The sequence below is a fragment of the Strix uralensis genome, chromosome 34, assembly GCF_047716275.1.
Source record: "Strix uralensis isolate ZFMK-TIS-50842 chromosome 34, bStrUra1, whole genome shotgun sequence".
NCBI classification, from domain to species: domain Eukaryota; kingdom Metazoa; phylum Chordata; class Aves; order Strigiformes; family Strigidae; genus Strix; species Strix uralensis.
Window position 1 is genome coordinate 3,495,284 of NC_134005.1, and position 15,834 is coordinate 3,511,117.

The 15,834-nt window shown below is 50.7% G+C and overlaps 1 protein-coding gene across 3 annotated transcripts; it reads left to right on the forward strand.

Annotated features, from left to right (window-relative positions):
- The first annotated feature begins 7,752 nt into the window (after positions 1 to 7,752).
- Positions 7,753 to 13,948, forward strand: LOC141936837 (uncharacterized). Of its 3 annotated transcripts, XM_074854167.1 has the most exons (7): positions 7,753 to 7,856; positions 10,956 to 11,033; positions 11,200 to 11,496; positions 12,115 to 12,414; positions 12,665 to 12,766; positions 12,875 to 12,934; positions 13,724 to 13,948. In XM_074854167.1, the coding sequence occupies exons 1-6, from the start codon at positions 7,829 to 7,831 to the stop codon at positions 12,901 to 12,903; spliced, it is 834 nt and encodes a 277-aa protein (XP_074710268.1). In that variant the 5' UTR covers positions 7,753 to 7,828; the 3' UTR covers positions 12,904 to 12,934; positions 13,724 to 13,948. The 3 variants fall into 3 exon arrangements, with proteins under 3 accessions (XP_074710268.1, XP_074710269.1, XP_074710270.1); XM_074854168.1 differs by lacking the exon at positions 13,724 to 13,948 and having other exon boundaries at positions 12,875 to 13,131; XM_074854169.1 differs by lacking the exon at positions 13,724 to 13,948 and having other exon boundaries at positions 12,805 to 12,962.
- Positions 13,949 to 15,834: the final 1,886 nt, after the last annotated feature.

Sequence of the window (15,834 nt, forward strand, 5' to 3'; positions counted from 1 at the left end):
TCTTAATTCCCACATCTCCCCCTTCTTTGTTTTGTAGCTTCGTTTCCATGGCAATCATCGCAATCAGTCACAGTTTGGCCTTTCACACTGTGGACAGGAGGCGCCACACGCGTCGCAGGATGGAAAATCCTGGAAAACAAATCAAACATCCCAAGCCTGCTAAAACCCACATCCGTAGGTTCAGACCTGCAACCCAATGCCTAGGGTTGAGCCAGGATAAACTTTCACCTAACTCTCTCATGATGTCATCATGCGTTGATTTCTGAATCTCAATTAATTCATGCTGTAATGAATTATGTAGTTTGGTGACTTGCTGTTGCAGGTTGTTAGAAAGGGCTCCTTGCAGATGCATCTTAACCAGTTCCCACCTTGTATCCTTCGGTAGTGTTATTCATAACCTGTGCCACCGTATGAGCTGTTTGAACGGAATGAACAAGGCCGTAGAGGCCTCCGTGGCTGTGGCCACAATCATAATAGCCGAGATAATAAAGGCTATTAACAATCCAATGAATCGCTTCTGTCATTTTGCCGTAACTTGTTGTCTCAACAGCTTGTTTACTTGAGACAATTCAGAGTCACCCTCCTAAAGGCAGGTAAGATTGACTGGTAGCCATAATTCTGTTCTGCTGATCGAGGATGCCGATTAAACTCAGACATCAGAGTGAAAAGAGTAGGCTGATTTTACTGTTAATAATTAAAGGATATAACTAAGTACTACAGAAAATAAGCAGTAAGAAAACCACAGAATAGTCCACTTATTACTACAGACAGTTAAGCAAGGCAATGCACCTCATCACTGCTACGCAACGGGGAGAACAGTGATTAAGATCCATCACCCCTTGCATACGTTACCAAGACCCAGCCCCGCAGGCGCTGGGCAGCCCCGGGTGCAGCGAGGATTTGTTGAGCCTGTCCCAGCGAGTGGGAAATCCTACGCGGGGCGTCCACCCGTAGCTGAGGCACCCAGAGTCGCTGTGAGCGGGTCCGGCCTTAGGGACCAAAAACCAGCCACCCAGAATAGCTGGCACCTTTGTTTTGAATGGAAACATCTGGTTTCATCCTCCTGTTGGATTCCACCCAAAGCCTGGCCAGGGCTCGGGGGAGAACCAAGGGAGTTTCTAACAAGGCAAACACTTGGGTTCTCAGCCTCGAACAAGGTTGAACGAGGGAAGTTGGGTACATTCTCATGGCATTTCATCCTCACTGCTGATTATACTCTGTCTAAGCTTCGTCTTTCACTAGTGAGCATACATACTTCGTTAATGATCAGATACTAATAATTAACACTAATGGTAATACAGATTTTACTAATTAACAAATACTAATTATGGATAACGTTTGGTTGTGAGGTTCATCTAGAGGTCAGCTTGTTTCAGGGCCTACTATTCAGGCACCAGCACTACAAATTCAGATCTACATCTCAAAGGAAAAACTACTGTAAGCTTACGGCTGGATACATTGGCCGTAGGAAGACAACTGAAATACTGAGGATCTGTAGTGATGACCTGAAATCGGCCGCTATTATTGCTTATCCGTGCCTCTTTTCCAGCCGACAAAATATACGGATGAGTTGCACAGACGGTCTAAGACACAGGTGCTGTTGTGGCTGCACACCTGCCCCCCCCCCCATCCTGTGGGCATACAAACAGGGGGGCATCCGCATACAATGCGATATTGGCAACATTCAGATGATATGACTGATTCTCTGTGTCTCGAGGAGGAAGCCAAGCTCCTCCAGTCCACCGTGTGTCGTTATCGGCTACTGGTACATCAGGATCCCACCGCTGCCACCGTGTCTTCTGCTTTCCATTGTAGTTGTTCTAGACCTCCCCAAGTGAGAGCTGCAGTCACCAAGTTCCTAGGGGAACGTAGCCTGTGTGTCGATTCCTGCGTCGTCAGTTGAGGGGTCTGGGGCATTGGTTGGAGGGTTGCTCCTTCCAGCCCACGATGTGGCTTGACTTTCCATGCCGGTATCCACCAAGGACCTGTGGGCAATAAAACACAAGCGTACCCCCGCCCTCACACCAGCAGATCTACTGGCCCTCTCCAGGTCGGGTCTCCTTCGGGATCCTTATACAAGACCCATGGTTTAACTCTAGAGTCCGTTGTGGTGCTAAAATGACGTTCTGCTGCTGTCAGGGAAAAATTATTTCTGTTTAAAAAATTAAGAGTATATAAAGCCATTTCCAGTTGATTATATGGTGCGGAGAGTATCCACAGCTCCAGGACTCTCATCATTTCACGAGTCATTGGGCTTACAAGAATTTGAAATAGAGATGCAACTATGTTGTTCGCCAGCAAAAACAGTAGGCAGGTGTCTATCGTGGATCTTGTCATGCGGACTCATTCTTATTTTAATAGCATTGCCCAGAAACTAATGAAGGTAAAGAGGCAATCCCAAGCACAAATCCAGGCTGGATGAGGAGCGAATTGAGAGCAGCCCTGCAGAGAAGGACTTGGGGGTGTTAGTGGATGGAAAACTGACTGTGAGCCAGCAATGTGTGCTCACAGCCCAGAAAGCCACCCGTGTGCTGGGCTGCACCCAGAGCAGTGTGGGCAGCAGGGCGAGGGGGGGATTCTCCCCCTCTGCTCCTCTCTCATGAGACCCCCCCTGCAGTGCTGGGTCCAGCTCTGGGGGCACCAACAGCAGAAGGACAAGGACCTGCTCGAGAGGGGCCAGAGGAGGCCACGAAGATGCGCGGGGGGCTGGAGCACCCCCCTGTGAGGACAGGCTGAGAGAGTTGGGGGGTTCAGCTGGAGAAGAGAAGGCTCCGGGGAAACCTTAGAGCGGCCTCCCAGGACTGAAAGGGGCTACAGGAAAGGGGGGAGGGACCCTTGATCGGGGATGTAGGGATAGGATGAGGGGTAACAGTTTTAACCTGACAGAGGGCAGATGTAGGTCAGATCTAAGGCAGAAATTCTTCCCTGGGAGGGGGGTGAGGCCCTGGCACAGGTTGCCCAGAGAAGCTGTGGCTTCCCCCTCCCTGGAAGGGTTCAAGGCCAGGTTGGATGGGGCTTTGGGCAACCTGGTTGTTGTGCTTTGAGCCCAGAGGGCAACTGAGCACCATGCAGCTGTTCACTCACCCCTTCTCCCCAGCACTGGGAAGGAGAAAAATTAACTGAAAGGCTCAGGAATTGAGATAAGGACAGGGAGGGGTCCCTCACCCATTATGGTCAGCAAAAGACGGACTCGTTAGGGGAAGAAAACATCACTTTAATTCAAACACTCACAACAACAACACTTAATAGACAGAATGGGACAGTGAGAAGCGTCACCATATCTTAAAACACCTTCCCCCACCCCTCTCTTCTTTCCAGGCTGTTTTGTTCCCAATTTCTTTACCTCCTTCACCAGCGGCCCAGGGGCAGGGGATGGGGGGTGCAGTCAGTCCACGGCTTCTTCCTCCAAGGTGTGAGTGCTTACTCCTTTGCACTCTTCCCCTGCTCCTTGTGGCGTCCCTGTCACGGCAGACAGTCCTCCAGGAACTCTGTCTGCTGTGAGTCCTTCCCACGGGCTGCAGCTGGTCCCGGGGATATGTCACCCCCACGTGTTGCAGCCCTCCCAGCACCGAACTACAACAGCGGGGGCTTTTTCTCCCCTCAGTGTCCAGCCTCCTTTACGTGCAGCCGTCTGCTCCGGTGTGGGGTCCTCCCCAGGCCACAGGTTGGCCTCTGCTCCCCTGGTGACCTCCACGGGTGGCAGGGGGTGGCCCTGCCCTCTCACTATGGGATACAGGGGGGTCTGCTCCAGCACCTCCTCCCTTCCTCCTCCTTCCTTCCACTGACCTTGGTGTTCGCAGAGGTGTCCTTCTCCTGACTCCTCCTCAAAGTCCACCCCCCGCCTCAGGTTTCCCTTTTTTAAATATGTTATCACAGAGGCACAGCCACCATCTCTGATTGGCTCAGCCTTGGCCAGAGGCGGGTCTGACTTGGAACTGGGGGAGCTTTTGAGAAGCTTCTCACAGGGGGCCACCACTGTAGCCCCCCCCCCACCATCAAAAACCCCACCACACAAACCCAGCACACTGGTCTAGTGGAAGCTGTCCCTGCCCATGGCAGAGGGGTTGGAACTAGGTGGTCTTTAAGGCCTGTTCCAACCCTAACCACTCTATGATTTTTTTGATGATTAACTTCAAAAAAAAAAAAGAAACATCTGAAAACATCCACTGTTCTATCTTTACCAGTCGTTCTACCCATTGAACAGGAAAAAGAAACAGCAAGATAATTGTCACAAAGGCAGAGATAAGGTTTCTGCACTGGATGTGATCTCTCAGTCAGTTCCATTCAGTATGACCTTGCAGACCCAATCTGAGGGCAGTGGTGGAGTCCCCACCCCTGGAGGGGTTGAAGAGTCGGGTTGACCCAGCGCTGAGGGATCTGGTGGGGTTGGGAACGGTCAGGGTGAGGTTCATGGTTGGAGTAGATCATCTTCAAGGTCTTTTCCAACCAAGATGATTCTGTGATTCTGTGCTCAGCCACTCTCATCTGCCAGCAATGCTGGAAATTGTTGTAAAGCTCTGTTTATGATGATTGTTAAAAATCTTGATGCCCTCCCCAGCACAGGAGCTGAGCACCTTAGGGTTCTCATGGGAGAGAGGCAGGAGCATGTGGTGGATCTAGACCAAGAGGAAAGAGGTGGGACAGAGGGAACTATCCCACCAGGGGAGGTGGAGAGCAGCACAGTCACCCATGACATGATTCAGAGCCCTCCTGTTGAGCTGGAGGAGGGAGGGAAATCAGCACCCTTGCAAAAGAGGGGGTTAATCATAAAGAAATGAGACCAGACCTGTCACTACTGACTGTGAGAGTCAGTGGGTTTGAGATTCCCCTAGCTGGAGATGGTCCCAACAGGTTCACCAACCCATTCTTCTGCCCTAGAGACAGCTCGTTCCATGAGACATTTCAGGTTGGGGCTGGTATGATTTGTCTCATGGTCAGTCATTCCTGCAGGGCCTTAAAAATGAAGGTACATGTCTTATGTTTTCTTATGTGTGTGTTGTTGGTTCATATGGGAGAAATCGGAGTGGTCTTCAGTCAGAAATAACTTCTATAAATAATAACATCAAGTTCTTATTTTACTCATTTTACATTTGCTTATTTTAAAATGTTTTATGTTTTGAACATTTTAATCATTTTACTCTTGTCCTTCATCATTTTACTCATTTTAGTCTTGGCTAGGAGCCAAACTCCCACCCAGCCCTTTGCTCACGGCCCCTCAGTGGGACGGGGGAGCAAAACAGGAAGAACACAAATGAGGAAGCTGCTGGGTTGAGATAAATACAGGGTGATTAATGATCAATTATCGTCATGGGAAAACCAGTCTCCACTTGGGGAGAACTGAATTTATTACCAATGAAATGCATGCGTAATTATTGATTTGGGCGGATGAACATTAAGACAACACCTTTTCTCCCTCTGTTTCCCGTGGTCAACCTCACTCCTTTACTCCAGACTCTCCTACCCATCCCACAGTGGTGCAGGGGGATGGGGGACGGGGGTTATGGTCAGTGCAGAGCAGTTTCTATCTGACACTCATTTCTTCTCACATTTTTCCCTCTGCTCTGCCGTGGGCTCTCCATGGACTGGAGTTCTTTCAGGAATATCCATCTGCTCCACCATGGGTCCTTCATGGGCTGCAGGGGGTATCTCCTCCTCAATGGAGCACCTCTACTGCTTCTTCCTCTGACCTTGTTCCCTCTCTTGTTTCTCACTCTTCTTGCCATTTTCTGCCCTTTTTGAACTGTTTTTGCTCAGGCAAAGCCGCACACCCACCCCCCTCACACACACACCCCCACACACAGACACACAGGTACAGGACAGACATTGAGCAGCTGGAGCCAGCTCAGAGGTGGCCATGGCTGACAGGGGAGGACACGGGAGCACTCACCACCAGGGGAGAGCCCGAGGGCAGGAGAAGGCTCCAGAGCTCAAAGTAGCCCCCAGGACCTTCATCCACCTCTTTGTCCTGGTACATGGTAGGAGGGTGAGACACCCCATGGGCCACAGTGGAGAGAAGAGACCTGGCAATGTCCCTCCAAGCCATGACCCTGCTGCTGGCCTATGAGGGGCCATGGAAGAAGTGACTACGGAACACGACTGTCAGTTGTGTGCTGTGGTTGTTCTGCCTGTCACATTGCTACGTTCACATATCAAAAGAATGAAAGAAAAAATAATAAACTGCTCACAGCTGGGTCAGAAAGTCACTCTCAGAAAGGGTGTTGAAGACCAAGACAAGTTCAGCCAAGAAATGTGGAGCACGTTCCCAAGCGGCAGTTTTCTCAGAGGTCTCCTACTGTGTCTGCTGGTGTTGGCAAGGTGCCTGCCCTTTGGTTTCTGTAGGGCTCAGCACCCCTTAATCACGGTTCTTTTTAGCAGAAAGAGGCACAACTAATGCTGATGAAGAAGCTGATGGTTTGCAGTTGCGAGTCTTCCCTGACATCTCTTATCTCCATCCGTCCCACTGGTGCCCACAGGCGCAGCTGCGGCTGCTGTTCTCATCGTGCTGCTGCTGCGGGCAGCCTGTATCTGTCGGCAGAGAAGTAAACGATGAGGGCAAAGAGGATCAGATCAGAGGATACAAAATGGGGGGGGAAATGCAGCTCGACACCAGTGAGCAGAACACATCCAGGGAGGAGCTTCTGCTCCCAGGACGCCCTTCCACTGAGGATTCATTCAATGCCCAGACCACACCTGACTGCCCAAAATGTTGAGCAATACAGGGCATCCTCCCCCAAACCCGTGCCATTCGTGTGGGACAGTGACAGCTCAGAGTGACGATACCTCCTCATCCCTACGCCTGATCCTCTGAATGCAAGGTGGGAGCTGACACCACATTGACTGCCAAAGTCTAGGACATCTGGAGGGCCTCCTACGAGCCTTTTCAACTGCCAACAGCACACTTGTGGAAAGCCAGGTGGTTTCCCAAGAAACTGCACAACAAAGATGACACAAGTGCTTATCCTATGGCCCTGATTAGTTAAAGTGGTGTTTGATCTCACCGTTACGGGGACTGCGTCTTTGCTCAAAAGGTGCCTCGTTTGCAGCCTCTTCTCTGTCTCAGTGGAGCAGGAAAGAAGGAAGAAGGAAAGGATTGTTCTCCTTTGCTTTGAACATCCAAAGCAGCATTTTAACTGGATGTTGATGTATCTTAAGATGAGTTCTTGAGCCCTGTGTGGCTTCCAAATGATCCAGAAGTGCCCCTGTACTGCTGACACCATCCCAGTTCTGGTGCAATGCAAGACGAGTTGTGAAACCATGTTGGTGCTACCTGTTGGTAGATGTCCCTTCCCAGGCGTTTTGCTGCAGGTCACTAGACTACAGACATCTCTACTCTTGGCACACTTGGGTTGGTCACAGGCATGATGGGAGCTAGGGAGAAACAGAAGAGTGGTCTGGGAAATGGGAACAAGAATAAAGGACCTTGCTACTGCCGATGATCGTTGTCAATTGTCATGAAGGAGGACGCCTACGGCAAGAGATTGTATTTAATGGCCACCTTCTGTGCCCCAGCTCATGGGAGGGATGAGGTGGACATTGTTCATGGAGCAAAGAGACAGCCCAAAGGTGATATTTAGAGCATGTGGGGAGGAAAAGATCTCTGAGAACACAATGACAACCCCAAGACACACAACATCCAGGGCGTAGCTTCCCCCGAGCTCACAGCTGTGGTCAGTGGCTTCTCCTTCATTACGCAGCACTTCCTGCCCCTCTGACCACCCCCCTCAAGTCAGACAGATGGAGAGGGCAGGACAGAGCCACTGGGCAGCAAACTCCTCTCCTGGAGAGGCCGGCGCAGAGCCCTCAGCACCCCCGGGATTGCGGTGCTGTGATGGTCCAACACCTCGTCATGTTCCTCAGTGAGTCCCTCATTCCCCGCTTTGCCTTCTCCCACCCCCATGCATACGTCGATGCCTACTTTTTCCTTTTTTCTCATTTCTTTCCCTCTCCCTTCTCCATTCATTTCCTTTCTTTTATCTCTACCCTTCTGCCTTATATTCCTCTCGAGTCGTCTCTTTTGCTGTCATCATCGCTTCTTTCTCCCTCTCTCCTTTTTGGCTTTCAATCCAATCTTCTGTCTGTATTTCATCATCCTCTCTATAATCCTGTCCCTCTTCCTCTCCTCTCCTCTCCCTTCCCCTCCCACTTCTCCTCTCCTCTCCTCTCCTCTCCTCTCCTCTCCTCTCCTCTCCTCTCCTCTCCTCTCCTCTCCTCTCCTCTCCTCTCCTCTCCTCTCCTCTCCTCTCCTCTCCTCTCCTCTCCTCTCCTCTCCTCTCCTCTCCTCTCCTCTCCTCTCCTCTCCTCTCCTCTCCTCTCCTCTCCTCTCCTCTCCTCTCCTCTCCTCTCCTCTCCTCTCCCTTTTTCCCCTTCCCTTTCTATCTGTTAGACCCTCAATAATCAAACACCAGAACAGGCTTCCTAGAGAGTTGGTCGATGCCCCAAGCCTGACAGTGTTTAAGGTACATTTAGACAAAGGCCTTAATGATAGGCTTTCACTTCTGGTCAGCCCTGAAGTGGTCAGTAGATTGTCATTGTAGGTCCCTTCCAACTGAACTATTCTATTCTATTCTATTCTATTCTATTCTATTCTATTCTATTCTATTCTATTCTATTCTATTCTATTCTATTCTATTCTATTCTATTCTATTCTATTCTATTCTATTCCGTTCCATTCCATTCCACTCCATTCCATTCCATTCTATTAATATATTTCTCTGAAGGGCTGATGCAGTTACGTCTGTCCTCTCAGCTGGACAACAACGTTCTCAGCAGATGAAGAACCATTGGCTGAAAACTCATTGCTGTGGTGGTGCTGGAGGGGTTCCCAGCACATGATCTTCTTTGTGGCAAATGGTTGTAGCTGCTAAATATCAGTTCCACCATTTTCTTCCATTTTCTCTGGGGTAGGTTCTTACAAAATCAGATCTGATCAGCTGTTCTGCTTTCTTCCTCTGTCTGGTTTCTGGCTTGAGACCCACAGTAGGATTGGTTCACCCCTGGCTGGGGGATGTAACAAAGTTATGCTCTAAGAAAGATCTATCTCAGGTCAGAATTGTGCTCCAGGACTTTAAACGCTCAGGCCTGCCTCCATCCCACCTCTGTTCCGCACTAATTTTTCAGCATCGTCAGTGAAAAGAAGGGTCATGAACTTGCACGTGTCTTCTTGCATCAGGATAACTTGGGCCACTCCTACACCGCTGTCCTGTGCAGGGTTGATGCGATAGGTGACTGCTCCTGTGCCAGGATCCTCCCTTGCGTCTGCCTGGCTGGGGTTAGTTTTCTTTTCTGCCGTTTTGGATTTGTGGCTACAAGCGTGAGGATGTGTACTGGGTGTGGCTGAGCCGGAACTGGTTTTCCCCTGTAGCAGCCCTCACGGTGCTGGGTTTTATGTTGGGAGCTGGCAGGGTGTTGATAGCACACTGGTGCTGTGGCTACTGCTGAGTGGTGCTTCCACAGCACCAAGGCTCTTTCCGACATTTCCCCCCCCCGCAGTGGGACGGGGTGGGCCAGATCTTGTGAGGGGACACAACCAGGACAGCTGACCCGAACTGACCAAAGGGATATTCCAGACCATATGACGTCTGCTCAGTATAAAGCTGGGAGAGAGGAGGAAGGGGTGGGGTCACCCTTGGTCCTCCGAGGCAACCCCTACGCGTAGTGGAGCCCTGCTTCCTGAGAAGGCCCGACATCGTCTGTTCATGGGAAGTAGAGAATAAATCTGTTTTCTTTTTTTTGCTTCCACGCGCAGACCTTTGCTTCGCTTTGCTTATATTAAAACTGCTTTTGTTTTACCCACAAGGATTGGTTTCTTTTTCCCTATCTTATTTTCTTTCCCCTCTTTGCCCTGTTGAGAAAAAAGGGGAAGGCGGGGGGAAGTGATAGAGCGACTTGGTGGGTACCTGGCATTTAGCCAAGGTCAAACCACCAGAGCTTCGGCTGTTGATGACAGTGTCAGCGCGGGGTCAAGGCCTTCTCCGTTTCCCATTCTGCCCTGCAAGGAGAAGGCTGGGGGTGCGCAAGAAGCTGGGAGGGGACACAACCAGAAGAGCTGACCCCGAATGACCAAAGGGATGTTCCAAGCCCTCCACATCATGCTCATCAATAACAGCTGAGGGAAAGGGGGTCTGGGCCAGGAAGCCACTGCTCGGGGTCTGGCTGGGCATCCCTGAGTTGTGGGAGGTGGGGAGTGATGGCCTTTGCATCGCTTGTTCAGGTTTTTTCCTCTCTTTCTCGTTTCATTATGTAGCTTTATTTAACTCAACCCGTGAGTTCTCTTAGTTTTGTTCTTCCTGTTCTTTCTTCCCGTCCTGCGGGGGCAGGGAAAGCACATGGTGGTGTGGGACTGCTCTGCCAGCCCGGGCCAGCCCACCACAGCTCCCCAGGCCCTCCTCATCTCTGATCCAAGCAACAGCCCCCACCTTGTAGCTGGCCACAAACCCCAAAGATTCCTTTCCACAGACCGGTCCTTGATGCAGGTAGACCCGGAGCTCATCCTGTGCTGCACCCTGGCTCAACGCCTCCCTTCTCCCCTGCTGGGACCCGTGAGATCTCCCGTCCTTCCTAACCCTGTAACAACTCCAGCAGCCCCATTTCTTTAAGTTTCATGATACCATTTCCTAGTGCTGATCTCAGTTGTTGGCAATCTCCAAATCGCTTCTAACAGAAGAAATAATCTCATCCAACGCCTGTTGCATGTAGCTAAAAGATAACTTCAGGGACGTGATGAGTTTTGTAGATTTTTCTCCCAGGGACGGTCTCATTGGCATGTGAAATGGTTCTCACGGGTTTTCTCTGTGACCAGGCCGGGCTTTCCACGCCACGGTGGCGCAGAAAGTAAGCAGGAGCTGCGTGACTCCAGGGGGTTGGGGAGGGGCTGCCCTCTTGACCGGTGGCCAAAAGGGGCAGGACGTGGTGAGGCAATTGGTGCGTCCGTGACTTCTTTTCTCCCCTTTTTGCAGCCTCGTCTCTCTCTCCATCTCGATGCCGCTCTCTCACCGCTTTCCTCCAGCTGCTCTCGTTGGCTGCGTCCTCTGCGGGTAAGTGCAGTTGGACCTCTCGGAAGATGCTCCTCAGCTCAACTGGGCCTCTGACCACCAGGCGAGGTTGTGTTTTGTGAAATGGAGGGAAAAGAGGCGCCTCGCTTCCCTTTTCCTCCCTGAACACTCCCTCCAAATCCTCCAAACCCTTTTTTTTCTTCCCCAGACTCTCTGCCAGCCCCCAAGCTCTCCACAGCCCCCAGTTATCCTTTCTATTATGAAGGGGAACACGTCACTTTGAACTGCTTGGCGGCGACAGAGAGGACCATCGGCGGGTTTCGGTTCTTCAATCAAAGCGGGGAGCAAATCTACTCAAGAGCACCTTACTCCCTCAAAACTGCCGCGTTCCAGCTCACAGCCACAACAGCATCTGCCGGGGAGTACACGTGCATGTACTTTGTGGAGGACTCGGGACAAGAAATTCCATCCCATAGGAGCCGTCCTCTTTCAGTTAAGGTTCAGGGTAGGTTGGTCTTGCCCTGCGGCTCGGGTACCATCAGCCCAGGCACCGCACACCTCCCTTCAGAGCATCATCTTGCCCAATGGCCCTGTCATTTGGTTGCCAAAGTGCAGATGAAGTAGCTCTGGCTTCTGACAAGCTCCTTTTGGGCTCCTGAATTTCTCTGAGAAAGCAAGAATAAGTTGGCCTAACAGCTGCGTCGCCTCCAAGAGGGCTTACGGCAGTGAGCCTCCTCAGGCCTTTCCCCAGGTTTTGGGGGTCGTTACCTGCCTTCCTAGTTTGGGCAGGGAAAAAGACTTATTTTCCTGTCCTTCAGTGAATACAAAGAAACTGTTTAAGCTGCTTTGTGTTCTTACCTTTGATACTTGTGGGTCTTTTTTCCTCTGCCCATGGTTCAAGAAGGGTATCAAAAAGAGAGCCACGAGAGACCCCTAGAAGCTGTTCTGTAGTTCCAGGCTCTGTATTTGCCCCCATAATAGTCAGAAGAATAATTAACTCCTTTTCTAGTCCCTTTGTCGAGGCTGAGTCGTGACATTGGGAAAAACCACGGGGTTTGTGCACAGCTCCTGATGTCAATAGAGAGCGGATTCCTTGGGTTACACGTTGCTTGTTTTTCCTCAGCCGCTCCCACGGCCCCAACTTTATCCCTGGATCCTCAGCAGCAGGTCTATAGACCCGGGGACTACGTCAAGCTGCTCTGCTCCATCCCCGCATCGTCAGGTGATGTTAAAGAAGTCCAGTACTATGCAGACGTTGGATTTGCAGTCTCCATCCCAGTATGGAACCTGAAAATCTACAGCTACAACCTCAGCATCACGGCAGAGGAGCTCTCTGGGTCTTACAGTTGTGCCTATTCCGTAATGAAGTCTAAACGTCCTGTTCGCTCAGAAAGGAGCCCTGGTGTCAATATCAATGTGAAAAGTGAGTTTTCAAACCCTCCCTCTCTAGAGCATCAAGTAGCACCAGTATATTGTCACAGTCTTGACATCCATTGACTCCCATGCCCACTCCCAATATTGCCATAGAGGGGATTTGCAGAGTTGAAGGGAAGTTCACCCTTTTTCCTCTAAGATGACATTGGTTATTGATGGGCTTGCTCATGGTAGGAAGCATCATCTCCATTAGGGGGAAAGATTGTGTCATGTTAAAGTCATCGTTGATTCCTTCCCAGGTCATAAAATCAGCTGGATTCGAGAGATTGTTGTTGGGGCTTCGTTCTTTACCATCAATGGACTCATCTTTTTCTTCTCCCATTGCCTGATGAAGAGAAGAGGTAAGTGTTTCACTTTCATTAGGCCTTTTGATCCCCAGATTTCTCTCCCTTAGAGGTCCAAGGCTGAAGAAGAGCCATTTCTGATGCTGCTGCTTCCCTCATGTGCAGATCTGAAAGAACAACTCCAGATGGACTAACGAGAGGACTGAGAAGAAGCAGCCCCTGAAGGTTTTGGCTCTATTAGCTCAGGCGACCTGTTCCCTTGGGCCCTGATGATCCCTCATTACCTGCCTCTGAGTCCCCATGAGGCAGAAGTGGGGCGTGTCCAGCCGGCATTGCTCGGGCTGCTCCTTTCCTCTGTGCAGACCCCTGTGCCTTCCAGCCCCCCTCGGGCCCGTCTGAATAAAGCTGGATGTTGTGTTTTGGCCTTGTGGGATTCATGGAAAGATGCACAATGCATGGAAATATGTCCTATGCAGCACCTAGACCTGCTTCTGTGGGTCCCAAGGAGGCCATGAAGATGATCAAGGGCTGGAGCACCTCCCCATGACATGCTGAGAGAGTTGGGGGTGTTCAGCCCAGAGAAGAGAAGGTTCCAGGGAGACCTTAGAGCGGCCTCCCAGGATTTAAATGGGGCTACAGGAAATGTGGGGAGGGACAAGAGTCAGGGGGGTAGGGATAGGATGAGGGATAACGGTTTTAAACTGAAGGAGGGAAGATTTAGATTAGATATATGAAGAAATTCTTCCCTGTGAGGGGGGTGAGGCCCTGGCACAGGTTGCCCAGAGAAGCTGTGGCTGCCCCCTCCCTGGAAGGGTTCAAGGCCAGGTTGGACGGGGCTTTGGGCAACCTGGGCTAGTGGAAGGTGTCCCTGCCCGGGGCAGGGGGGTGGGACTGGATGGGCTTTAAGGTCCCTTCCAAGCCAAACCAGTCTGTGATTCTTTGATTCCCATGTGTCTTGTCCCTGGATCCTGGGGAGAAGAGCTCAGCACCTCCTTCTCCACATCCCCTCCTCAGGAAGCTGCAGAGAGCCATGAGGTCACCCCTCAGCCTCCTTCTCTCCAAACTAGACCAACCCAGCATCCTCAGCCGCTCCTCACAGGACATTCCTTCCAGCCCTTCGCCAGCTTGGTTGCCCTCCTCTGGATGCATTCAAGGACCTTCACATCCTTCTTAAATGGTGGGGCCCAGGGCTGCCCTCTTGGCTGCCAGGGCACACTGTTGACTCCTCTTGAACCTGCTGTCAACCAGCACCCCCTTATCCCTTGCTGCAGGACTGCTCTCCAGCTGCTCCTCTCCCAGTTTATACTTGTGCACAGGCTTACACATCCCAGGTGCAGAATCCAGCATTTGTTCTTAAATTTCATGCCAATAATGATTGCCCAATGATCTGATCTATCTAGATCCCTCTGCAAGGCCTCTTGTTCCTCAAGAGTCAACAGCACCTCCCAGTTTGGTGTCATCAGCCAACATGGTGCATTCAACTCCTGCATCCAGATTATTGATAAAAATATCAACAGAACTGGCCCCAGGATTGAGCCTTGTTGACTGGTCACCAGCCGGATGCTGTCCCGTTCACCACAACCCCTTGAGCTCTGCCTTTCAGCCACTTCTTCACCCAGAGCACTGTGGGCCTGCTCATCCCACAGTTGGTCCAGAAGGATGTCGTGAGGGACAGTATCAAAAGTCTTCCTAAATCCAGAAAAACTACATCCACCACCTTCCTTTCACCCATTAGGTGACCTTGTTGTAGAAGGAGATCAAATCAGTTCAACAGGACTTTCCCTTTGTGAAACTATGTTGGCTGTGCCTGATGGTTGCCTTGTTCTTTAAACGCCTTTCCACAGCACCCAGTATGATCTATAAGGGGGACCCAGGTGGCCGGGAGACCTGGACATCTAAGATACCAAGTCCTCTGGGGACCCCATCCTCTGAGAGACCCGGGTGCCAGGAGTGGGGACACACATCTAGAAGGGACCAAAAAGTCTGAGGGGACCCAGGTGGCCGGGGAACCCAGGCACCCAAGGGGCTCAGCTCTGCTGTTGTCAAGGACCTTAACAGCCCTGAGGAGCCTCACAAGGACCCTCCACCCTCCCCTTCTGCCCATGAGGCCATTTCAGCCTAAATCCAGATTTTTAGCCCTGCAGGTTCAGCACAGACATGGCTGTACATGGCCGTGGACCTCCCTGAGCAGGACCTTGACCTGAGGATGGACTTCTCAGCTGGATCTTGGACATGCTTCTTCCAACCTGGCTTCTCCAGGGACCACTGGGTTGATCCTGGTTACCATCATTGAACCTCATCCCAACCCATGTTCTTGCCTTGACCTTGGAACTGCCTCATCACCATGGTCTTTCCTGATGATCTGGGCTTTGGACTGTTCTTGCCTTGCTGGCCACGTGACCAAGCTCAACACCCAGTCCCTTGGGGAGCAGTTGGCCATTTGCTACCCCCCAACGACTACAGTGATGGCGAGAAACATTAAAGACTCTCCCTTGAAGATTGGAGTTACAGAGGTTGCACAAGGTCACCCTCTCCACTGAGTCTCACCTCAGTGAGGACATCCTGACTTTCAACCCACACTCATCACAGCTTGGCCAAATATCAGAACTTGGAACAAGACATCAGGCAACAGAAGCTCTGTAGCTTGAAGGAAATAATCTTTTGATAGTGAAAAAAGATGCATTTTTCACCATCAAATTGAAATCTTCTGGTTACTTTTGGCTGATTCTTTGACTGAAATGAGTGGACAAGGGAAGAAGTGCTGGCACAGAGTAAAGAAACACCAAGAGCAGAACAGCTCTTGTGTCGACCAAAGGCACGCGCCTTCAATTTGGTTGAATTAAATTTTTGGTTGAAAAATTAAAAAGCCTTTGCATAATTATACCATGAATAAACAGAATATATTTTTGTTGCTTGTTGAATTCTACAGAAAATTAAACTTGTTGGCCTTGAGCGGTGCTACCTGCAGTGTGACGCGCTGCAAGGCGCATGCAAGCATCTAGGATGTGGCAGCACAAAAATTACAAGTTACTTGGGCAAAAAATATTTTTTGATATGGTGAGCTTAATCTGAAATGATCCTTTTTTTCCCCTGGGTTTCCAATTTCCCTGAAGTATTGGGAAGTC